This window comes from Biomphalaria glabrata, chromosome 13 (assembly GCF_947242115.1).
Source record: "Biomphalaria glabrata chromosome 13, xgBioGlab47.1, whole genome shotgun sequence".
In the NCBI taxonomy this organism is placed as follows: Eukaryota; Metazoa; Mollusca; class Gastropoda; family Planorbidae; genus Biomphalaria; species Biomphalaria glabrata.
Genome location: NC_074723.1, coordinates 16,443,575 through 16,470,323, shown reverse-complemented (window position 1 = coordinate 16,470,323; position 26,749 = coordinate 16,443,575). Strand labels below are relative to the sequence as shown.

Sequence of the window (26,749 nt, the reverse complement as noted above, 5' to 3'; positions counted from 1 at the left end):
ACAAGTGTCAGTGGTTTCAAATATCTCAGATGAGGGAACCAAACCTGAACTTCTGGCCCGAATCATAATCCACAGTAGCACTTGCAGAACTCAATATGGATACACTAGAAGGTGTCCTTCGGTAGTGCAGTTATGGAGATATGTTAGTGCCCCTATGGTCACGTTCTTAGAATTTAGTTTATATAAACTGTATACATGTACCTATAATATCTTTTTAAAGAACTGCAGATAGTTTCAGTGCGTGTTATCTATTCTTTTATTTTTTTAAGTAAAAATATTTTTCTCAAGAATCTGCGGTCCATTTTAATTTTCATTTCCAGACAACTCAATAAACGGGTTGAAAAAAAAATTCGATTAATCTTCTGGGAAAGAGATTCTATTATCTCCCCTTCATTTTCATTCTGTGCTTGCTAACAAACCGCAATATTCCGAACATTCAAATATCTTCCGTTTAAATAGCCAGTGGGCAAATTCTGTTCCCTATGGATTATGTCCCTTTCTCTTGAATGTAATGACAAGGTATATATAAAGATGGAATTAGTAAATATCAAACTTAATGAAATATCACAACATTGTGTCTACAATTTGCTTAAGTGATCATATCAGGAGAGTCCTTCACATTTCTTATACATGACGACCATTAGCTTACATCATTATACCAAGTAACTACTTACATTGTACAGATTGTTTTATCCTGGTCACAATCTATTGTTCATATTCATGTGTTTTTGTGTTGTTTTTTTCTGTTTCTTTTTTAATTCTAGTTTTCTTTTTCCATTTTAAATTTATAACCTTAAAATAAAAGTTAAATCATTGTCTGGATGAAACTGAAGCATGTAGGGATGAACAGACTATTCTTTTTGATTAAAAAAAAATATATTAAGTGTAATTGTATCAATTAGTTTGGGATCAGTCATTTAATTAGAACTATTTTTACCACTTGTTTAGTGCAATTTTATGATTTTAGTTTTCTTAACAAATTTTGATTCTGTCACTTGTCTGGACCTATTGGGAAAGAGGTGGGGGAGAATGAGAGGGTTATATTGTGGATGTTGCCGTGATCGCTTTTTTAAATGCAATTATATATAGAGAGAGACAGAGTGAGTTGATATAAGCTTTTCACAAAAATGACCATTTGGGAAATTCTTGATCTTTATATCTTATGAGCTCATGACGACCTGCTTACTATTGTGAAAAAACGAAAGCTTAAAACCTTTGGCCACATTACAAGATCTACGGGGCTCGCAAAGACCTTTCTTCAGGGAACAGTGCCAGGGAAAAGAAGAAGAGGCAGACAGAAAAAGCGATGGGAGGACAACATTAAAGAATGAACAGGCCTGCCATTGAGAGAGGTTCTGAACAAGGCAAAAAAAAGGGAGGAATGGAGAAAGACGGTCGACAAATCTTGCCTGGTGCCCCAACGGTCCAACAGACTAAGGGATAGGTAAAGGTAAAAAAAAAATATCTTATGAATATCAGTTTTTAATAGTAAAAACCGCAGCTAATGATCTTGTTCAGTTAAATACCAACCATAGCTTCAGTATTAGTCATCTCTCCCTATAATACTTTTTTACAGATTGCTTTAATCATTTGTATTGGCATACTAGCAGTATCTGGTACTAGTTGGACCTATCTGAACAAAGTATGACAGCAGATATTAACATAATAGAAGTTTATGTGAAAGGTCAAAGTTTGTATTTATATTTTTGTCATGTTTTTCACTTTCATCTAATTTTATGTAGCTTGACCTTAGGTTCCATTGCAGCGAGTGATTTTGACGTTTGAGTTGTAGATATGTACCATCGCTCCCCCAGCTTCCTAATATTACTTTGATTAAAATATAGTCAAATGTATGTCCTCTGTGTTTAGTCTTCCTTCATAATACAATGTCTTCTTATACCTTATTGTTTCAATCACCTTGATCTTACAGAATGTTTGTTAACAGTGCTACACACATGAATGTTATCACCATCGCTACCGAGCCAACAGATATAAATACCACTCTTGATTGCTTCTGGACATGTAAATGCAATAGTTTGTCTTACTAACCCAATCGACTGATTCTATATAGAAATAAGAAGAGCATACACAGGTCACGTTTGTTTTACTTTGAATAGTTTATTCTTGATTTCACTTTTCACTCGACAACATGATCATAACACAACTTTGTTTAGTGAGATAATAAATTGAAATATTAAATTGTCCAATTTTGGTCGCTATTAAAAAAGCAGGCGAGTCTACAGTATAGAATGGTCAGCACTTGTTAAGTTGTTTACAGGGATACAATACACACGTTTGTTTCTCTCCGACTATAGAAATTTAGTTTACGAGCTGTCGGAGGTTTGGGAACATAAAACAGCATTCATAAAGAGGAATTGTCGCAGCAAAGGAGAACCGAGTGTCAATCACAGTGTTTGATGCTCAGGGAACACTTTACATCTAAAACATTTCAAGAAGTTTAGAATCTATTTGCTATGCTCCTTGTTTGATTGACAATGCTAGCTAGCAAGTCGTGGCACAGAAAGTTATCTCGCTTCCTGTAGCTTATGTCTGAATTTAAAAGAGAATGCATATTAAAGTTCTTAGCTATTGTATAAACAATATGAAAGGGTTGGAACTCTAGACCTTTAGAAAAGTAGATAGATCTAAATAGCGAAGAAGTAAATAATATCGTCACGCTCATCTCTTAATGAAAAGAAAAAAATACAAAACATGTGTACAATTCATTGTTAAAACAATACAATAAAAGTAAATTGAGAATAGGCAATGCTCACTCTAGTAGTTCAGAGAAAAGTAAACGTACACTGCCAATGAAAGAGAATAATTCAGAAAAAAAAAGGATTTTATAGATAAAGTTTTAAAAGCATAACATAAAAATGTTTAGTTAATTCCTCTAATTCGTATATATGAAACCTACACACATTGAAAACTGTAACATAAGACTTTTAACAGAAACATAACATAGATTATTTCAACTCTGATTGACCAAGTCTGTTATCCCAGTCCGATGACCAAAGACTTTTGCTGTCCAGACGATACTCTGGCTCGTCCAATATGCTCTTCTTGTATGCGTCTAGTCCTCTAAGAAATTTTTTGTGGATCCTCAAATTATTTCTGAATTTAGGACTGTAGTATTCCAGGCCTCTGAGAAAGCGCTTTTCTGGAACAGCAAAGTCTAAGCCTCGCATAAACCTTTTGCCCACAGGTGCTTTGAAGTAGGCGTCTAAACCTTTGATGAATTTCTTTTCGGGCAGGTTGTATTCGTCTAGGTTGTCGTACATGTTGTTGTACCAGGTAGGCCCTGCAGTGTGTCCACTCGTCAAACGCTTTTGCGCATCATCATCGTAGACCTGAAAACCTCTCATGAAGCGCTTGTTGATGTCTACGTCGCCGTCGATGGGGATGAGATGGTGCTGGTCTTTCCAAAAGCGTTTGGTGTAAACGTCAAAGCCTCGCATGAATCGTTTGACTGGTAAGGCTGGGTAATCCATCCAACTTTCATCGCCGATCTCCTCGTCGTCGTCATCATCACTATATTCCTCCTCAAGTTTTTCAAGCAGTGGGTTTCGAATTTGGTCGTTGAATCTTGTCTGGCGTTTCACTCTATGCTGACTGTCTGCTTCTCTCGTCACCAGACCCCGCATAAATCTTTTGTCTTCTTGCTGGGCAGCTTTCTTAATAAGACCCCGCATAAATCTTTTGTCAAGATCTTTTTTTACTAATCCACGCATAAATCTTTTGTCGTCTTTTATGCCACTGTCTTTCTTTATTAACCCTCGCATAAATCTTTTCTCTTCTTCGGTAGCATCAAAATCTTTTTTGTTAAAACCTCGCATAAATCTTTTCTCTTCTTCGGTAGCATCGACATTCTTTTTGTTAAAGCCTCTCATAAATCTTTTCTCTTCGGCTAGCGTGTCATGATCTTTCTTTGCGAAACCGCGCATAAATCTTTTCTCGTCTTTCTTAATTAAACCTCTCATAAATCTTTTCTCGTCAGTTTGGGTAAAATCCTGTATGGTTTGTTTATCCTGCTCTTGGCTGCCTTCTGTGTCGTCTTTCTTAACTAGTCCTCTCATAAATCTCTTATCATTCTCTGTATGCTCTTTTTTAATCAAACCCCTCATAAACCTTTTGTCCTCTTTCTTGGTGAAACCTCTCATGAACCTCTTTTCGGCAGTATCTGTCATCTCGTCATCTGTAAGCTCGTTTTCTCTTTTGTCGAAGCTGTGCAGCCCTCGCATAAATCTTTTGTCGTCCTCGTGCGGCGAGCTTATCTCGCTGGTAACTCCGTCTGGAAGATTTGAAGAGGCCTCTTTGGGCATTTCTGCTGCATTCTTCTTTGTGAAACCTCGCATAAAGCGTTTTTCTGTTGATGCGACGTTTGAATGTAGTGGATGTTCGCTGGAGTCGCTGGAGGATTTGTCTGTTTCGATATCAGGAATCGATCTCTTTGTCAGCCCACGCATAAACCTTTTCTCTTGGGGGACGTACCAGGCACCTGTGTTACGGTACAAGTCAAAAGGTGGAAGTCTTGGTGTTAAAATTCTGACTCTGTTGTCGTCAGTCGAGGACGACCTAAAGCCACGCATAAACCTCTTCTGAAGTCCTCGCATGAACCTTTTTTGAAAACCTCTCATGAACCTCTTCTGAAGACCTCGCATGAAACGTTTATCGTAGCTGGAGTACTCCTCGTCACGAGACGGGGGCTCGATAAGCTCCTCACTCCAGCTCGGGTACTCCCTGTATATACTGGCGCCTTGATCAGTAGACCAGGGCTCGCCCCTAATGTAATGCTGGTTGTCGCTTTGCGAGTCATCCTCTAGCCACACTACGTTATCTTGGCTATTTGTATCGTCTAGAAAATTCTGAACTTCAGGAGGGGATTTTTCTGTTTTGTTCGATAGCGTCACTGCTATGTTTTTTATTTGAGACACTGGCGATTCATTTGTATTGGCAGGAAATATCTGAAAAATAATAAATTGTTTTATTAATTGAGCATTAAAACAAAAGTTACTTTTATTAAACGGTAAGAAATTATAAGGGAAAAAAAATAAATAAGGAAATCAAACTAAAGTCGCCTTTCTTGTGGAAAGCTTTTTCCTATCTATGGCTGTACAAATACAAAAGCACTCTTTGCATTTCCTAGCTACACCATAGTGAATAGTCAGTTTCGTAATTTAGGAATTGTTTAAATTTGTTTTAAATACATATTTTTAGAGTAGGTCCTATATCCTAGATAAACATAAAAATTAAGTTTAACAAATATTTTTTTTTGTTTTGATAAATGTGCATGTTATTGGCAGTTAGCTGTAGATGGAGAAGTCGATGGGTGTGGGTTAAAACCTCGGCATGCAAAGCTTGAGGAAAGAGATGCATTCATTAATTTTTTAAACATAACTATTTAACTTAATAGGTACTTTTTATAAACCATTAAGTAGTTTTTTTGAAAGTTAACATGAAATAAACAAGATTACAAAGAGAGTTTGTGTTACACAAACTCAGAGGCGGCCCCCGTCGAAGTCGGATCCCTGTCGGATCTGCATATTCGCAAATAATATTCAAGACGTGATTTAATTTTGATGTAAAATGTTTTACACGTTTCGGATGTTCCTTCAGAGTTGAAGATAATTACTTCCTAGTCCAAACCTCCCGCAGGACGACGGGGGATGGAAGCGGGCAGGGTTTGAACCCTGGGCCATCCATAAATCTGAACGACAGTCCAGCGCGCAAACCGCACGACCAGGCAGCCATCCGATGGTCAAAAGTAATATTGTTTCAAAGATTCATTTGCCGTAAATTTAAATTTAAATTTAATAAAAAAAATAGTAGATTAGTTTTAGTATATTAAAACATTACAATATTGATCAAAACGTTTGGAAATGAAAATCTACACTTTTTTTTTACACTTTAAGTTTAGAAATTGAAATTCTACATCTTAATCTAGTCTATTTTAGTCTAAACTAGATCTAGAAATTCTAGATCTAGACTCTAAAATAATTTTAATTAGAATATAAATCCAGATCTAGATATACTGTAATAAAAATCTAGATCTAGTTTAAAAAATCTAGATTAGATCTAAATCAAGATATCATTCCTTTTTTAAACGCGAGTCACATAACGAGGCTTAATAAACATTACTATACCGAGTTCTTTTTTCATTTCATTTGAAGAATTAATTCCATATAACGTCAGAGGGAAAAAAAACACTACGTCACACGGCCTAGCTAGACTAAAAATCGCCTTCATCTATAAGAGCCATTTATCGAGTGTTCATAGACTTTGGTGCACCGAGTGCGTTCTTTAAGCATTTCATTTAAAGAATTCATTCCATATGACGTCAAAGGAAAAAAAACACTACGTCACACGGCCTAGCTAGAATAAAAATCGCCTTCATCATTACGAGCCTTTTATCGAGTGTTCATAGACATTGGTGCACCGAGTGCGTTCTTTTAGCATTTCATTTAAAGAATTCATTCCATATGACGTCAAAGGAAAAAAAACACTACGTCACAAGGCCTAGCTAGACTAAAAATCACCTTTATCAACACGAGCCATTTCTCGAGTGTTCATAGACATTGGTGCACCGAGTGCGTTCTTTTAGCATTTCATTTAAAGAATTCATTCCATGTGACGTCAAAGGAAAAAAAAACACTACGTCACACGGCTTAGTTAGACTAAAATATGTTTTCATTAATACAAGCAATTTTTTCGGGGGTTAATAGACATTGGTGCACCGAGTGCGTTCTTTTAACATTACATTTAAAGAGTCCATTCATATGACGTCAAAGAAAAAAAATTCCATTACCTCACAATAGGCTAGTACCGGTACCATAAAAAAAAATGTCTTTATTTACACGAGATATTTAACGAGGGTTCATAGACATTGGTGCACTGAGTTCTAATAGATATTATTTAAAAAGGATCAAAGCCACATTGTTTTTTGCGTTTTGTCTGTCAGTCGGTCTGTCCGTTATCTTGATATAAAAAAAACAACTAAAAGTTATTAAAAATTGATTAACCTTTATTTTACGTTTCAAAACATCGCAATAATTTTTAGGTATGAACACAATTGAAAAGTTTATATAATAGATTGTTCCGGATGTTTGTATAAATAGTAAAAGAAAAAGAGAATTTCAGATAAATGTAATACCGTTAATTAAATTTTTTGGATGGTCTCGTATAAAAATTAGATGTACTACAGCCACGTGGAGAGATTTTCATACCTTACTTTGGTGTTTGGATTCTGTTTTCCTTAAAAATCGGAACATAATATTAACGATAATTAGATTTTTTAATGTTTTAGGTAGAAAGTTAAATGTACTGTAAGAGAGTAGTGAGTTAAAATATTTTTCATAAAAATCCGTAAAAACATTATTTCGTAAATGAGAAGATTATTTGTTTATTAATTAGAAGAGGGAGTTCAAACAATTATTTGGCGTTAGTAGATTTTTAAATAAATTCGGAAATTTCTGGCGACGATTTGTAAGAAACAAAATCCGGAACTTTCTTTATGGATTACAAAACTTCTATGTTATGTTTTACAAGAAAATTAAATGTCTAAAAAGTAATTTTCAGTAATCAATTCTAGTAAATTACTTTTTTAAAAGCCTTATGCGATTTCAAACAATCATTAGGCATAATTCATGTTTTATAAAACAATATCCGGAACATTTTTACAATTAATGAAATATAAGTCAGTATAGAGATTATGATTTAGCATTAATATGCTATTTACATAAAAAACGGAACAACATATTATTGATAATGTGTTTTTGCAACGTTTAAGCATGGAAATGGAATGTAATATAAGTTAGAAGAGCAAACAAACATTTGTTGGCGTTGATTAGTTTTGCACAAAAAAATCCGGAACAATCAATTTTAGATACTTAAAACTATTGAGATGTTATGGGAGGAACATTAAAGGGTAAATCAGATTTTCAATAGCTTTTAGAGTTCTAGTTTTTTAAATCTAATCGTGACGGACAGACCGACCAACAGACAAAACGCACAAAAATAAGCTTCTTTAATTCAGATGGGGGCACTAAACAAAAAATAAATAAAATCTGATTTTTAAAAAAAGTTTAAGGAATTGGTTTAGCACCTGATCATGTTGCGACGTTACGCTACTGCACGAAAATCGCTGCATAAAAAGTCCATTTAAAAAAATGTGCGTGATATTTACATACAAAGTGCATTATTAGCCTTTATAAACAAACAGAAATGTTTTCTTTTAATTTTAGCAGTTAGTTGACCAGAAAAAACGTCTTTAACTATTATTTATATTTGTTGTAAACATTTCCTGTACATTTTTAAAATATATTTGACTTAGTGATACTAAAAATACACAAGAATTGTCCATCTTAGTTAGCATATTGTAACATTGCCTCCCTTACATTTACGTAATTGTTTTAGAATTGGTGTATTTTTATGAAAAAATCGCTTGCATAATTAATTGTATAAATTAAACGGTTTGCTTTTAGAAAACCAAAAGTAGCCGTTGCACCTAAACTTTTCAAGCCGGATTTAATGATGAAATAATATTTTTCATATCTCTTCTAGTTTTCGAGATCTGAGTGTGACAGACGGACAGACGGACAGACGGACATTTTGCACAAACCTAATAGCGGCTTTTTCCCCTTACGGGGGCCGCTAAAAAGGCATTTAGAAGAACATTAGCATTCCTCATTTAAAAGATTGTCTTTAAAGAAAATTGGAGTTAATTCTAAGATATTTTAATGCATTTTCAAAAAAGAAATTAATAAGCATACAATATGCAATTATATATACATAGCATCGCATCATTTTCACGCATATATATATATATATATATATATATATATATATATATATATATATATATATATATATATATATATATATATATATATATAATATTGCATACATATTGCATATATTGCATAAAAGATATATGCATAGAAAGTAGGTTTGCTTGAAATGATGCAAAAGTTCAGAATGTCAAAATGTCTCGAATCTTTCAAAGTTCATTCAAGTGTGATGGTTTCTCGGCTTTACTAATTTAGAACACTTGCTCTAATTCATCGATGACCACCTTAGGATAGGCCTATGAAGTTAGCTAACTCGGCGACAAGATAATAGAGTGTTAAGCATTGCGCAAAAACATTTCGCTACCTTGAAATCATTTCGAGAGATGTAGCAATGTGCTACACTTACCACAGTCAAGACCTGACATCCTATCACGGTGCGAACACGATGTCATTGACTTTCCAATTTTCATTCATTGTCTTAACTTCTTGCATCTTGTCCCTCACCCCCCCCCCTCTTGACACCCTGGTGGCATTAATGTCACAAACTGGAAATGTCAGCAAGGGGACAACGTAATAACAAGGCCGACGCCTGTCAGCAAGGTAAAACTCATCTGCACCGAAAGGTCCATGACATGAATTTCAGCGATTTTCTATCTACGACTATATTCATTCTATGACACTGTTATGCTGCACCTGAACACTTCTGCACAAAGTGGATAATGAGGCCACAGAGAGTTGGTTCCTTAAGACTCAACGATTTTTTCACAGTGATGACTCACACATCTGGATTTTTTTTACGTAACTTTATCTTTAGCGGAAATGAGAATTAAAAAAAAACCTTAAGTTAGTTAAACATTGTGACATTGAGAGCTATAGGACAGGTTAAGTTTCTATTGCCAACGGTTAACAAAGGTGTCATGTTGCCAGCACAACGACCAACTGCCTTTATCAACCGTCAGGATCAAACTTATCAGAGTTGGGTGGACTCACGGGCGCTCCTTTAAATTACGAACTTTAAGAGATTCGAACCCACGAGGCCGAGACCAATTGATTCGAGAACCAAGCGCCTTGACACTTAGTAACCAAACCCCTACCTGAAATTAGCTCAGCTAGTAGGCCTAGAACTGATCAATACAGAGTGTTCGAAAACATTTTTAAAGTTATATTGTAATAAATGTTTATAAAAATAATTATCATGTTCCTACAATATTACATGCAGGTTTCAAAAATAGCTTTAAAGATTCCTAAATGATACTTGTTCGATATCAATATCAGTCACATTGTGAACATTAAGAAAAGAAATACAATGTCACATTAGCCAGCCATCAAATGTGTATACATGACTGGATATACATCTTCAAAAGTAATTTGAAGATCCACAGAGATTTACATTTTTAAACAACACAAAGGAACGATATTTTCTTTGGTATTTGTATCTAGTTGTATATTACGAACCTTTCTGAATAATAGCGTGCAAGAGTTAACAGAAACTAATAGTCTAATATGCTGCTTTGTGTCAGGAATGATTACACATCTCATTACTTATAATATCTACTTTAGGGGATGTATTACAAATCAACAACACACTAAACTACTATAGCACTATGGTAGAAAATCCGTCCTAAAACGTTTTAAAAAGTACAGACTAGGTGATTCTGTTAGTGCTATGTTACAACGACATAAAGCACACTGTTCATACAATTAGAACCAAATCTAGAGGAAAGTTTCTGGTTCTCATCTATTTATTTATATACAACTAGCACAAATCGTTGACACTGAAGAGCACACACAAACACACTTACTTTATCACATGCACACATAAACACAAAACAAAGAAAATACCATGGAACGTTTCAACACTTTCAATTGGACAAAGCGTAAGTTGCATTTTGTTCACTAGCCGATCCCCTATGTTCCAAGTTTACCAGAGCTGTTATGTTCTGGTGTTTCACTGTTTATTTTGTAAGGGCTTAATATCGAGACAGACGTAATCTTATTTAGTACTTCAAGAGGAGACGGACGGAGGAAAAAATCCTTTTTTCCCCAAACGTTTGTGCCCCAGAATCAGGACGTCTGGGAGTCGGTACCCTAATGTTTCCATCGCGACTAAGACTGATGTTTTTTTATTTTTAGTACTGTATTTTAATAATATAACATTGAACAGTGCCCGAACTTTACAAAATACAAAATTTACAGCCCACGATTTGTATAATATACAAACTTTAAATTGAACAAGCAAAAAAAAAAAAAAAACTCATCTGAGGGGAAAAACTCAGCACTTACGATAATATCTCTCAATAATATAGAAGTTTTTTTCCTTATTTGGTATCTTGCAAAATAATTAATTACCAATAATTAATCGACTAATTGATTAATTTCTTTAAATTTATTCTTGTTTTGTTACGTACAATAAATGACCAAAATTTCAACTTAATCTGAGAATGGGTGTGGGATGTAAACTATTATATAAGGAGACCAAACCATACATATTTGACATAGCTTCAAATATTGAAAGATTTATTTCACTTGTCGATATCAAATAAAATAATAAATTACGAGTAGTTAATTGACTAATTTGTTATTTTTTAAAATTGATCTTGTCTAAAATTAAATCTTCTCTAAGCCAATGAATATTTTCTGTTATGTTATAACTTCATAAATATATATATATATATACTGTGTTACGATATAATGTACAAAATGTTTACCAGACAGACAGAAAGATAGAGTAACTTGATCTAAGTTTTGTAAAAATGCATACAAAACATTAAAAAGAAGATGATTGTGAATGTGCAGTTATTCTTTTACACTTTTTTAAAATATTATATTAACATTCGGTTGTTCTAATTAATTAAATTTAATTTCTCTTTTGATATTAAGGATAAAGACACAAGTGACCTAACTAGAAGGTCTCAGGCACACAAAAAGCCCCTTTTAATTCTCACGTGATAACTACAGTGTTGATCCTTGTAGGTGTGATTCTAAACTATAGACAGTAGGTCTTAACACATGATGAAGTTGGAGGAATTGACATTGAATAGGCGTATGGTACCATGGTGTTAGTCTAAATTTAGTAGACGTCCAATTACATGACTGATCTAAACTCAATTAATACAATTAATTTAAGCTTTTTTTTTTCAGTTTTTGATATTTTGATTGTTTTCTCTGTTTCTCACTTTGTTTTCTACACACTCTCTCCCCCTCTCTATTTCTCTTTGTTTTTCACTATTATTTCTTCTCCTCTCTGACCTTTCTTTAAAGTTTTCTAGCTCTCTGTTTACACTCAATTTAGCTGCAACTGTGTGGTCTACTTTAATTGAATACATGAAAAAGATATCGACATTAGTTTGAACATTTTTTTTATCTCTTACTCTCTCTGTTTAGCTCCATCTCTCTCTATCTCTCTATCTCTCTCTCTATTTTTCTTCCTTTCGTTCTTTCTCGCTTTTTCTCTCTCATTCTCCCCCGTATCGATCGAATACTGTTTCTTTATCGATGCCTAAACAGTTATCTCTGGTCATTGGGTGATCAGTACCGTCTCCAGTAGGGACAATGAGTCCGAAATGTCAAGAAGCGGCTGTTAACGTATTAGGGCTAGACTGGACACTCTAACAGTAACAGCCTTGACCATGTTCTCCCCCTCCCCTGAACCACCTCCCTCAACCGTTTCCTATTTGCTCTCTCGCGTCTTGTGACATCATCTTGAGGAAATACACTTTCACTTTTGTAATAGTATAAGTGTGTGTGTCATTGAGAATGAAACAGAGAGAGAGAAAGAAAGAAAGAGAGGAAGAGAGAGAGAAATAGAGAGAGAAAGAGAGAGAGAAAGAGAGAAAGAGAAAGAGAGGGAGAGAGAGAAAGAAGGAAAGAGAGAAAGAGAGTGAGAAAGAGAGAGAGAAAGAGAGAAAGGGAAAGAGAGGGAGAGAGAGAAAGAAGGAAAGAGAGAAAGAGAGTGAGAAAGAAAGAAAGAGAGAGAAAGAGAAAGATAGAAATAGAGAAAGAGAGAGAAAGAGAGAGAGAGAGAGAGAGAGCATGTGTTAATTGTGCTTGACCCGGTAATGTGTCTGGCCACCCTGGTCTTGACTCTGTGCCATCACTCTATAACGTCCGGAGAACAGAAAGGATGCCTGCCTCTTCTCAGAAAGTATGTCCAACAAATCTAAAATGGACAAGTATTCTCCTTACTTGACTGAGCGTGTCGTATCTTTGGTCCCGAAACCTGTTCACCTGCCATCCCGTGTTGTAATGTAGAAATTGTTGGCCACTTGTGAAAAGCAAAGCTTTACAAAAGACTTTTTTTGTTCTACTAGTTTTGTAATTTACATTCAGTTGTTTGTGTGTGTGTGTGGGGGGGGGGGCTTTGCAATTATCAAGGAAATCTAAATCGACCTCCGGCGGACAATGGTTACACTAAATGTGGCAAAATAGCCACGGGAAATACTGTATACCTCATTTATCTTCCAACTCGAACACAATCCTTATTATATTTCTTCTTCTTCTTCTTATTATTATTATTGTTATTATTTTATGTAATTCATCAAAATACGTTTGAGTGTGTGTGTGTGCGTGGGGAGGGGTTTCCATATCTCGTGCATACATCGATAACACGCATTTAAAAAAAAAAGGAATATGAGGCAAGAATTTCAAATTACATGACAGATAATATGACAGATATTATGACAGATATCAAGTCATCAAAAGATAATGGCAAATATGACTCTGACATCTAATCAGCAACTTTGAATTTTCTTCTTCAATTTGAACTCCTCGGTTTTTTGTTATCCATTTCTTAAAACACATACACACATTTTCACCACATAAACGCACACACATTGAAACAAAAATATAACACATAGAGGATCGAATCTTTGAAACATACGATTCTTTAATACACACTGAGTGCAGCCGTGTGAGAGATCCTAAGACGCATCCAGACCTATACTTACTCTCAGCCAGTTCTATACCTGCTCTTAGCCAGACATATACCTGCTTTGAACCAGAACTATATCAGCATTAAGCCAGACCTACACCAGCTTTAAGACATCCGTATAAAAATCCTAGGACAGACTTATTCAAACTGACAGAATTTGTAAAAAAATAATTATACAATTTCCTATACATATGCAGAGTTTCTATAAGATAAGCTCTCTTTAAAAACAATTTATACACACTCTTTTTAAAATACACTTTTAGAAACTCACTATTAAAACAAGATTACAAAGAGAGATTGTGTTGTCACACAAACTCAGAGGCGGCCCCATCGGATCCGACTATTCGCGGAAATATAGAAATTTCTTATAATAAACCCTACGACATTGCATTAGTCCAGGAACAAAAGTCAGATTATTCGCAGACGATTGCATAATATATAGAACAATAAAAACAACACAAGATACAGAAATTTTATAAAGAGAATTATATGAATTACAGAAATGGGAATCAAATTGGAGCATGTCTGTCCACCCAGAAAAATGTCAGTTATTAAGAGTAACAAAAAAAAACAAACAAATTAATTCCACTTATCTTATTTATAGTAAACCAGTAACACAGACTAAAAACGCAAAATACCTAGGTGTTATAATAAATGAAAAACTGTCATGGAATCCCCATATTGATGAAACTATCAAAAAATCAAACAAAGCATTAGGGTTTATTAAAAGAAATTTCTTTAAATTTCTATAAATCAAATAAGAACATAAAACTAAAATGTTATTTAACCTTGGTTAGGCCAATAATAGAATATGCATCCTCTGTTTGGGACCCCTCAACTCAAGAAAACATTAAGAAACTGGAACAGACACAAAATAGAGCAGTGAGATTCATAACAAACGAATATTCACATTTGACTAGAGTAACACCTTTAGTAAAATCACTAAATTTAGAAAGCCTTCAGGACAGAAGACTCACAAGTAAAGTAGCAATTATACATAAAACACTGAACCATAATCTTCAAATACAAAAACAAAACTTAATAAAATACTCCGAAAGACACAAAGATAAAGGCATATTTCTCGTTCCATATGCTAGCACAAATTTCTACAAGTGCTCCTTCTTCCCTAGTGCTATTAGAACATAGAATGGGTTGCCTGAGCTAGCCAGGAAAACCAGTGACTTGGCAGCATTTAAGTCATTGGTTAATATGTATTAATAAATGCATGACGCGCGTACTGCTCACAGCATCTCTTTAGAAGTAACGTCTGTATTATATAAGATAAGATATAATTGTTTTTGAATTGGTGTATTGTTATGAAAAAGTCGCTTGCATACTAAATTTTATAAATTAAAAGGTTTGCTTTTAGATAATCAAAAGTAGCCGTTGCACCTAAACTTTTCAAGCTGCATCGCACGGTGAAATAATATTTTTCATTTCTCTTTTAGTTTTCGAGATCTGAGTGGGACAGACGGGCATTTTGCACAAAATCTAATAGCGACTTTTTCCCATACGGGTGCCGCTAAAGATATGCTATTACTCTTAAACACACTTAAACTTTCTTTATTCAAGACACAAAAGGTCTCTTTAAGACACTTATACTTATTCTTTCTAAAACACACTTATATAAGCTCTCTCCAATACAGACTCATACATCTCTCTGAGACACAAGCATAGAAACCCAATAAACACTTATGTATGCGCTTTCCTTCTAAGACATGTTAAACATAAAGCAGAATCGTAAAGTACATACAAACCGTTTGTTTCATTAAGAGTCACACTACTACAGACACGTTTGAGAACCGTTGTACTCTTACAGAGAATTGAACTTCGTGCTCTTAGACACTTGCTTCAAAACTAGTCAACCTGGTCCCTAGCCTGGTGTTACTTACTGCGTGGGAGTTGAAGAAAGGAGATAATTAGTCACATGACAGGCGAAACCTGTTTTAAAAATGGATGAAGTTTTTAAATTACTTTAGACATCAGCAGTAATAATTGTCGTAGTTTGAAAACTATACTGGATAGCTTAAGACTTGTTCCAAGTTATTATTGTGATCTATTATCAAGGTGTTACTATATTGTTACTAGAGTAGAACACAGTCTTCCAATACTTGTACCCAGAGTTTTGTTATCGATAAATAATATACTAGAATGAGCTAATCTATCCTAGCAGTGGTTTATATTCCTATGCGTCTCACAGATGGCGGCATGGTTGTGTGGTATGCGGTTTCGGCTGTCTTTCGGTGGTCGCGATGTCCCTGGGTCCAAACACTGCCCACTGACGTAGCCCCGTCCTCGTGCCGGAGGCTAGGGCTAGGATGTTATTATCTTCAGATCTTGAAAAGAACATCCGAAAATTGTAAACCATTTTACAAACACACAACCTACTATCTATTAGTTTACTTAATAAAGTCATTCATTGACTGTACACACTCAATATTTAAAATTACTCAATTTAGTTGCCCTTTATTTATCTATAGCCATATCAGGCAATCCTGGATACAGTTATTAGATTTATAGCATTTGTAATGACATTGTCTTCGATTTCGACGATTAAGAGTTCAGTGTCTCACATGGCTACGCAAACCCAGCTGTGACCTACATCATATTTTGTCACATGTCACATGTGATGCAGACAAAGCCGTTGTCCTCCAGGAATCTGTTTTCTGTTCAATAAGGATTGCCTTTCCTCGGCGCCTCTGCCAAACCAACAGAGAGAGTATCCAGCTCCCCAATCTGTCAGTGACCCTTTAACTCCAAACATACCTAAGGACAGCGATGTCTACGACCTGCCGGGATAGCTCCACTGCCACTATTCCATATTTCCGGTGTGGGCAATCACTCTCGTCAATATCCTATATTGTGCGAACACTCTACAATGAAATTTCAACTGGCTGCCTCTTTTTTGCTCGAAAAAAGGAGGGGGGGGGCATTTACATTTTAAATTACGTAGGATTTGTGAAACACTGTAAAAGGCGTCTAACTTGCGCTAGGTATTTTTATAGTGGAATGGGGAATGTGCTAACCAAAACCACTCTGTAGGACAAATGTTGTCGACCACAGTGGCTCAGTAGCATGTACAGTTAAGATATAAAATAAAAAATTGTGAAATGAGAAATAGATTAATTGGAAATTTAGTTTTACCTAAAAGTAGACTTCAATCATGCTGAAACATCTACTAAGAGGTTTCTTTGTTTATACTGAAACATTTACTTAATGGTTTCTTTGTTGTATTATTTTTAAGGTACAATATTGGAACAATCAAAAGAAAACCTAATTTTCAAGGGAAATAAGTTTAAGAATGTAATATATTGGTTAATAGCAGTTTTCAGACATTTTTTATCTTTCAATTTCAACCTTTACAAAATATACAATTTTTAGAAATAAATAAATTTTATTTCCCAAAATGTACTCAGAAAGTGAGATAAAGAGAGAATGAGTGAGAAAAGAAGAACGAGAATGTAAAAGAGAGAAACATTGAAAGAGTATGGTATCAAAAGAGAGAGTAAAGAGTGAACAAAAAACCCATCACATAAGGCAAGAAAACAAACTAGAATTAAGCAGTTGAAAGGAGGAATAGGTAGAGTTGCAAGATAATAAATGAGAGTCCAAGAAAGATGGGTAGAAAATGAGAGAAAAAAACAATAAAAACAAAACAGAATATATAAATAATAAACTTCACCAGAAATTGACTAGTTTCACACGTTAGCATTGGGAGTTGAGGCAATCAAAAGTTCTGACCATTAGTTCAGTCCCTAATGTTTTCATGGCTACAAAACGTCATTAAAAGAATATTCCAGCAAAGCGTATAATTAAGTTTTGAAGGAAGACTTCAGGACATAGACACATGTCTCTTGGTACGCATGGACAGAACACTGGAGAAGAAGACATTGTGGGGAAAAAACAAAACAAAAGAAAACTGTTCACATTGGATTGCATCCTATAATGGCCATCCTACACAAGGCGGAGAAATTAGATTTAAAATCTAGACACGACATCCCAAAAACTGGAAAAAGCTTTATTTTTTTTAACGTTCTGTGTGTAGAGCCGTTGGATTCATTTACCGATATGTAGTGGGAATTTAAACTTACATATAGATTATATGTTATTATGTATTTGAACAAAGAGAGTTATTAAACAATAGTATAGGCTGAGTAGATCATCAGGGTCTTAAAGAGCAATATTTTATCTTGAAGACCCAGAACTTCCTTGCGTTCTTTAGAGGAGTTGCCCTGGGAGTCTACATTTTTTAACAGATTGTACAATAGATAGATAGATAAATAGATAGATAGATAAATAGATAGATAGATAGATAGATAGATAGATAGATAGATAGATAGATAGATAGATAGAGAGATAGATAGATAGATAGATAGATAAATAGATAGATAGATAGATAGATAGATAGATAGATAGATAGATAGATAGATAGATAGATAGATAGATATGAAAGATTATGTATGTTTAATCACGTCAAAGTGCTCACACATTAAACTTCAGATTCCTAGTAGCGTGAAGAGTATTCCTTATCTTAATTTTTTTACAAAGCTTCCATCAACCCACTCTATCTGTCTGTCTGTGTGTCTGTCTTTCTTTGTGGTAAAAAATGTGTACATGTCATTCTCACACAATCATTCTTGGATTAAGTTGAAACTATTACAATTATTCTTTGGCAAAGACAGGATATATTTCAGTAAAATAAAAGGTAACTAATTAGTCAATTACTTGCGTGTAATAACTGTATTCTTTGATACCAACAAAGAGAACTAATCCTTCATTATTCACAGGTTAAATTTGTAGGATATAGTGCCCTTAAATAATTAGTAACGCTATTTCTCCCTCACGCATTCTCCGATCAAGTTTATGTTTTGATTTTGTTTGCATTGCATCTAGTCAATTAATTATTGGTAATTAATTATTTTGTTCGCTGCTTTGATATAGTTTTAATGGCGGAGTTCTTCCCCTTTAGATAGGCGTTTTTTTAAAAGGATTTTAAAAATATTTTGCTTGTATGTTTATTTTTACTGAGTAGATTTCTACAACATATCCCTTGATTTTTTCAAACATATCAAGCACAGTTTTGTTACTTTTAGGAGGTAAAAAAGGATATATTAGACCAGCGATGCCCAAAATACTGCCTGCGGGCCAGATCCGGCCCGCGACGTGGCTCCATCAGGCCCGCCGAAACGTCGGCACAAAGTGTAGAAATCTCCCTTCCAAAAAAAAAAAAAGGTTGAAAAAATGTATCTTTACCTACGTTTGGGCCATCGCTTTTTCTCCGATGGATTGGTATTATGATCTTTAACATTTGTGTGTTTATGAATTGCAACTCTGAGTGTAGACTCTACCAGGAAAAGTGAACCTATCTTTAGTTTTTTTTTGTTGAATATGTTAATAAGCCAACATATTAATTTTATAAAGAAAAAACATAAAACGGCATTAAAAAATAAATATGGGGCATTATTGGTTTGAGTCGCGAATAAAAGATTGTTAAACTACGCCTAGAGATTGGAGGATCCATGTGAATATTTACCAAAAAGAGACCAAACAAATTCACATTTTAAGTAGATAAATGAAGCTGTTTTCTGACGCGTAAAAAGTATGTAAAATAACCTATAAATTAAGTATTAAATCCACAACGTCTACCGAAATAGTTTCAGAACAAGTTCATTGCGTTTTTGAAACTTTTCGGTCATGTGGCCCGCGAGACGAGTGTAGGAAATTAAAACGGCCCGCGTGTCGAATTAGGTTGGGCATCACTGTATTAGACTACTAGATTGTGAAATAGTTGTTACAAATAAGGCTTTATTGCTCCAAGTGAAAACAATCTTACCATCCCAACAATGCTGCCTAAAAAAAAAATCAGTAGTTCTCACATTTTTTACATCAGCAAATGTTTTGCTTTTTTTTTTTTTTTTTTTTTTTTTTTTTTTTTAGCTCTAAAAAGGATTTAAAAAAAAATAATGTTTCAAGGTAGTTCTACAGTCAAAAGCTTAAATATGTGCAAATTTTGGATGATAGGACCTGCACTGTACACAGCGTGAGAACCTCGTGTACTGTAGGTAAGAAGATATTAAGTATTGACTAAATGGTGATGACCAGATGGACACTCCGACCATGTTGAAGCTGCTTACTGGTTTGGAAGGAGACAAGGGACGGAGACGTCCTCTTCAGCTTTTAGCCGGACATATGGAGTAAGTGCTCAGTAAACCAGCTGTAATTGACCTTAATCAGTGCCCGGCTCCATGACGTCACTTCCTGTGATCCCACTAGCAAAGCCAGGTAATTAATTTTTTTTTCGGCGGGTGTCTTCCAGGAGACGTCTAAATGATGTCGGGACAAAGGAAAGTATGTGTGTGTGTGCGTCTGTCGTGTGTATTGGGGGTGGAGGGGAGGGTTGATGTTGGACACTTGTTATTGCCTACACTGGACATAATGTAAAGAGATGCACTGGGCGGACGGTCCGTGTCAGTCTTGGAGAGTAGCACTGTCTAATTGCTCGGTTTTTTGTTGTTAGGTGTTTTGTGGTTTTGTAGTAGAGAAATGCGCGCGATAGAAATAGAGGGAGAGTGTGAACAAAAGTGAAAGATACAGATAGAAGAGAGAGAAAGAAAGAAAGATGTATACATTTAGAAAGAAAGAACGAGTGGGCGAAAGCAAGAGGAAAAAAAAGAAAGAATAGAAAGTAAGTAAGGGGTGTAAGAGAACGAGAGACGTAATGATTCAGAGAAGAGAGAACACGAGAGAAGAGAGAACACGAGAGAAGAGAGAGCACGAGAGAAGAGAGAACACGAGAGAAGAGAAAACAGAGAACAAAGAGAGAAGAGAGAACACGAGAGAAGAGAGAACACGAGAGAAGAGAGAACACGAAAAAAGAGAAAACCCGAGAGAAGAGAGAACACGAAAAAAGAGAAAACCCGAGAGAAGAGAGAACAAAGAGAGAAGAGAGAACAAAGAGAGAAGAGAGAACAAAGAGAGAAGAGAGAACAAAGAGAGAAGAGAGAACAAAGAGAGAAGAGAGAACAAAGAGAGAAGAGAGAACAAAGAGAGAAGAGAGAACAAAGAGAGAAGAGAGAACACGAGAGAAGAGAAAACCCGAAAAAAAGAGAAAACCCGAGAGAAGAGAGAACAAAGAGAGAAGAGAGAACAAAGAGAGAAGAGAGAACAAAGAGAGAAGAGAGAACAAAGAGAGAAGAGAGAACAAAGAGAGAAGAGAGAACACGAAAAAAGAGAAAACACGAGAGAAGAGAGAACAAAGAGAGAAGAGAGAACCCGAGAGAAGAGAGAAAAAGAAAGAGTAATAGAAAAGAGAGCGAGCAAAAGAGAGAGAGAGAGAGAGAGGAGAGAGAGTGAAAGAGAGAGAGAGAGATAAGTATAGAATGGAGAGCCCAAGAAAAATCAAGAGGCAATGGACAATGCAGTAAACGTTTACAAAACCAGAAACACTATCAATAATATAATTACTGGCCGTGTCTACTGAACAGAGGTTTACTCTAAACTTAATCTAAAGTATAACCCCTTGGGTTAAGTAATATCTATAAATCTATAATGTTATAAAGCTTTGTGGTTGTAAGGATCTAATATAAATGCAAAATTAAAATAATCTAATTATCTTTATGCTGGTGTCTATTTTTTCCGCTCATGAAAAACCCATTTTTAAAATTCTTGTTTTAACTAAACTGACTAAAGCAAATACACCCACACCCACACACACACCCACACCCACACACACACCCACACACACACATACTCGTGCCATCCGTGCACACATACGGCACATTGCTATTTGATAAAAGCACAAATTCTCTTTTGGTATCTAAATCAAAGGTATCTCAATTGACATCGGAGCACTAGAGATAAAACCAGTAGATACATAGGAAATAAAATAGTTTGTCTGTGTAGAACAAAGACTGTCACATGCACTTATACAACTATATGTGCTATTATTTATATATATTTGAGTTGAAGGAACACAATTATTTACTCCCTACTCTACAATGATTTTGTTGAATAAACGATATTCTCCAGAACTTCAAATCTATATTTGAAACCAAAGTACCACTCGAGAAGACCTCGTTTTCGCAATAGTCCGCCTACTTCTGCCACTAGAGCTAACATAATTACATGATTTCTAGAAAAAAACAACATTTGGAGACATCTAAAATAATCGAAGTGGAAGGAAAACTTAGCTCTAACTGCTCGGTCACCTCGCATCCATTAAATAAACAATTGTTACTACATTGAAGAACGATAACTCGAAATGTTAAGAACGATAAAGCCGAGACGTTGCGGTGTAAGAGCAGACAAAGAGAGTCTTCGAGTCCTAAGAAATCGTTCTTCCATATAAGAGTACTCTCTATGAATCACATAAACATGTGTGTAGTCCCGAGATCTGTTCTCCTCAGGGCTGATTGGTACATACAATGGAAATATTAATGAGCTCACAGACCAAAGTGTAAGAAACAAAACTCAAAATCTGGGGGTAGAGTCTTCATTCATAGCTTAATCTCTCATGTACTCACACAAGTTGGTTGTTGTTGTTTTTTTAGATTTTAAGTGCATTAAACATTGAACAATATTAAAAATTAAAATCAGTTTTACTGGATACGAGGTTGCCGTAGGTTAAAAACAGACTACCTTTACACCACCTGCATTAGAGATTGCAAGGTCTGAAAGTTTTTGTTTTATTTTACTTCTATTACTGGATACGTCAGGTCGAGCAGAGGCTGTATTGACGAGATCAAAATGTGACGTTATGACTTCCACTATCTTATTGACTATTTTAAGTTCACTTTAATTGCAAATCTTCAACTAAACAGAGTTAATTTCATTATTGTGTGGATATCTTTTAAGTCTATAACGAACGCTGGCTCCGTCTTCTTATATTATTTATTCAGCTTGCAGCAACGACATGTCTCATCGCCCTAAAAGCATTTACAATTTAGAGAAATTGTATTTTTAAAAGCTATTATTATTTTCTTAACCCATTTTGTTCACGAGAATTGATTGAAAACAAATTTTTTTATTTCTAAAAAGTTACAATCATTCAATCATTCAATCCAAATAGATAAAGTTCTTCTTTTAATGGTGTAGATGTTTCTGCTGGTGCTCGAAACTTCTTAGCGGCTTTTCAAATATGTTGTGCTTCTAGTTATTTGAAGGTAGAATTTGTTTTTAAGGATATTTTCAAAGATAAGATAATTTTATTGGTTTGAACACTACAATTGTCCACCTCAGCATAATTACTACAACAACAACAACACAATGCCAAAACAAAACAATTTAGACATTTAAATATAAATACTACTCACATACACACACACACACACTCACACACCTACACACACACACACACAACCAGCGCTAACGTTTCTCTACACTTCTCGGTGACGACAAATGACCTTAAGTAGAAATAAAGTTTTGAAACATGTTTGAACCTTTATGATGACGAAAATACGCCTTTTCAACACAATCGTCATTCCCAAGGCAACATTTGCATGTGAGACATGGAAGTGGCTCAACAAAAATGGCTGAGACGGATTTGGGTAATCAGTTATATTTACCATAATTATGTATTAAGTTTACTAACTCTGAAGCATGATAGCATTAGAGTGCAGCAAAAGTTTCGAAAGAAATACTTTTTTTTTTGCCTTGTATATTATTTCTGGCAATTAATATTATTATTATCGTTATAAAGGTCAGTGTATTTCTATATCTCATTTTTAATATTACGCATTAGAATTGTGAAATATCGACAAATCTTTGTCCTTATGTTATAGAGCGCTATCCAAGTTGGAATTTACTTGTTAGGAAAAAACACCTAAAATTCAGATTGAAATGAATGATTTGCATAAAAACATTAAATCTTCAGAAACCTGTAAGTGAAGGCGGAGTGGATCAGTCAAACAAACTTCCCGCCTGCTCTTTCATGTTGTGACTTGATGACAATTTGATCGTCGACTTATTTGTAAAAGGTTATCGATCGGACATTTGTGTCGATATTTATCTTCATTTACTTCAGCTTGGTCGAACTTTCTGGAATCATTTCCTTAAATCAAGCATTGATTACTCACTCGAAAATATTTACTTTGAAAATAGTAAAATATATTTTGTTAATACAACACATTTTATAAGCCAATATGGAGATCCCTTTAATAAAATGCAGATTGATAGTCAATGCGAGAGATGGTTTTAAGATAAGAATATAATTCTGAGTTAACAAAAATTAGATATTAAAATGAGATAATATATTTAGTTAAATAAATTTAGGATTTTTTTTTCTCACAAGACGATCGTTTTTCTTTTGCAACATCTCTTGTGACTAAACAGGCCAACTCTTTGATACACATCTACCATCACAGAGTTTTCAGCTTACTTTCTAGGTCTGGTGTGCAAATCAAATGCGATCCAGGGCAACTCATTTGCTTGCTCTCCATCTGGTCTATCCAGTGCCATAACTGTTAGCGTCGATTCTAATAAACGTTATGTCGCGCTTGCATACAGCACTCTTAAGAGGTGGACGACCTGTAGCTCTCCTGCTTTCTTTAACATCACCATACTCTATTTCGTCTAGAAGTCCACCCTGTGTCATTCTGTGGACATGTCAAAGCATGCCAACGCGTCTACTGTTTGTACAATCCCGGATGACTTGGCATCTTGCTCTTCGCAGGAAGTCCTCATTAGTTATATTTGAATACTGTTACTGACAGTACCTACGCTGAGTTTAGGGTTATGAAAAGTGTTTCTTAGAGACCTCTAACAACGATAACAAAAGAGATATGATTGTTATTGAAGTTTTACTTTCCTGTGAATACTTAGTTACATGGACATAACCGGGGGGGGGGGAACCGAAATGAAATTCACCCACGGGGGGGGGGGAGATCGGAGTTTAGTGACTGAATTTTTGCTTTGATTTTGTTTATTTTAGGTGAGAATTTAAAACTAAACCATCATTTGTCCCAGCGCAGCCAAGGGGGTTTTGAGTTTAAAGCCCCCTGCCAGGGGGTTTTGCAATTGATTCCCCATCTTCATTCAGACATTTCCAGTGACAGATTTTGTATAAACAGCTTGCCGTACAATGCGCCGAACGACGCGGGAGTATATAGGTAAGTCAGAAAAGCACATTAGGTTTTTGAAATAAAACTTTTATAGCAGCATAATGCACTGTAGATACCTCAGAATATGCATTTTGTTAGCTTTCAGTACCAGAAATGGTGTTTGGCGGGGGGGCTCCGCTCCGAGCCCCGCGGGGGAATTGGCAGCGCTTCCCCAGACCCCCTTTTTGGCAAGGGCGGGAGTCTACCATTTTCCCACTAACTCCAGGAAGAGCTCATTCTAGGGTAAAGTAAACGTCTTCCGAAAGAATAAGGGGTCAGAATATAATAAAGATTAATTATATGTGCGCGTGCACATTTATATATTGGCTGGGAGGGAGTGGTGAAAATACCTCTCCTTTCTCTGATTTTAAATAAATTTTGGCTACGCCCATGCTTAGTTACAATTATTGTGTACCTCTAATGGGGTCTGTAAAAAGTAGTGCTAATGAGTGATATGATATTATTATTTGTTTTCTTGTAGAACATCTGAAATAATGCCATGGAGGAAAATGATCAAATTGTATTCCCTCTAGAGTACCACCGGATAACAGTGATAAGTGTTCCATAACATCGCTGCATTTGTCTTCTAGTTCACGCGCCTTTGAACGATCCCCTGCTACTTTTTAGGTCATGTCAACATGAAAGTATCAGGTGAAGAGTCATTCAGTCCAAAGCCTGATAGTCATACAAACTGGGTCAATTAAGTGCGGGACTATTCATCTATTTATAACTGAGCCTTCAATCAACGGATTTGTGGCCGCAATGGGTTAATGGAGGAAACACAAATGTTTTAAAATGTAAAGAATGATTTGGGTCTTATAGCATCTGAAGTGTACCAATGAGAGCTGGGTTCAGTTGTAAAGCTTGCACAAACAGCCAACATTTAGACAAAACATACAAAAGCGAGCGCGTGTCAAACTTTAAGAGTTAAATTGGAACTTAAACATTGATTTTTGTGTTCCCGCCCCGCCTCTCGTACCATCGAATGTTGCTCTGGAGATCATTAGCTACACTAGTACGTAAGTTGGGGGATGACTGGATGACCACGTTTTTTCTGTCCGTCAAGCCACGCGGCCACAAATCCCAATAATGTGATGGTTGAACTGCTCAGCCAGCCATTAAGCTTGGCTCTGCCTGGTGGTCAGAAGTAGATGACATTAAGAAGAACACAAAAACATGTTCAGGTGAACGTACTCTCCTAACAATCACTTCTCCTCCGTACAGACTAATAGCTCTGTTAGATACTAATTAAAAAGTAAAGTTCCCCTTTCAGACCTTGTGGTCTATGGATCAGTTGATGTAATGGTTATCTGTTTTCTGTTGCCTACGGTTAACGAGGGTGTCATGTGGCCAGCACAACGACCAACTTCCTTTACTTTTCCCTAACTAATATCAGGTACCCATTAGAGCTGGGTGGACTCCGAGGCGCCCAAAGATCCCGAAATTAAAAATCCCAGTCTTCACCAGGATTCGAACCCGGGACCCCCAGTTCGGAAGCCAATTGCTTTACCTCTCAGCCACCGCGCCTCCAGATATTAATTAAGCACTGCATTAATTGTTATTATTTCCAGTAGCAGATCTCTACAAATAAGTTCAACATAAATACACCGTGCAGAGTCAGCTGATATTCATACGGACATCTGCCAAGTGAAGAACACTGACTTGAACAAATGAAAGAAACAGATTCTATAGAGTGAAAAGACGAAGGGATACCTTCAGATATTTGAATCTTGTCTGAGATGATAAGACGCAATGACGCCCTCAAATAATAAGAATCCAGAATTCCATCACTTACTAAAAAAATAAAGTAATCATGTAGAGTCGAGGTGGCTGAGTAGTAAAACGCTTGGTTCCAATTTGAATGGTTTAGGGTTCTATGGAACTTCGAGATTTTTTTACCATTGGGTCCACTTAGCTCTAAAGGGTACCCAACATAC

General features: G+C 35.5%; 1 protein-coding gene across 2 annotated transcripts in view; it reads right to left on the bottom strand.

Moving 5' to 3' along the window:
• Window positions 1-2,093: 2,093 nt before the first annotated feature.
• LOC106062889 (FMRF-amide neuropeptides-like) overlaps window positions 2,094-26,749 on the bottom strand; it is a 124,414-nt gene continuing 99,758 nt past the window's right edge. For both annotated transcript variants that reach the window (XM_056008412.1, XM_056008413.1), the window contains exon 3: window positions 2,094-4,964. In XM_056008412.1, the coding sequence (XP_055864387.1) occupies window positions 2,967-4,964 (1,998 nt within the window). In that variant the 3' untranslated portion in view covers window positions 2,094-2,966. The remainder of the gene's footprint in view (window positions 4,965-26,749) is intronic.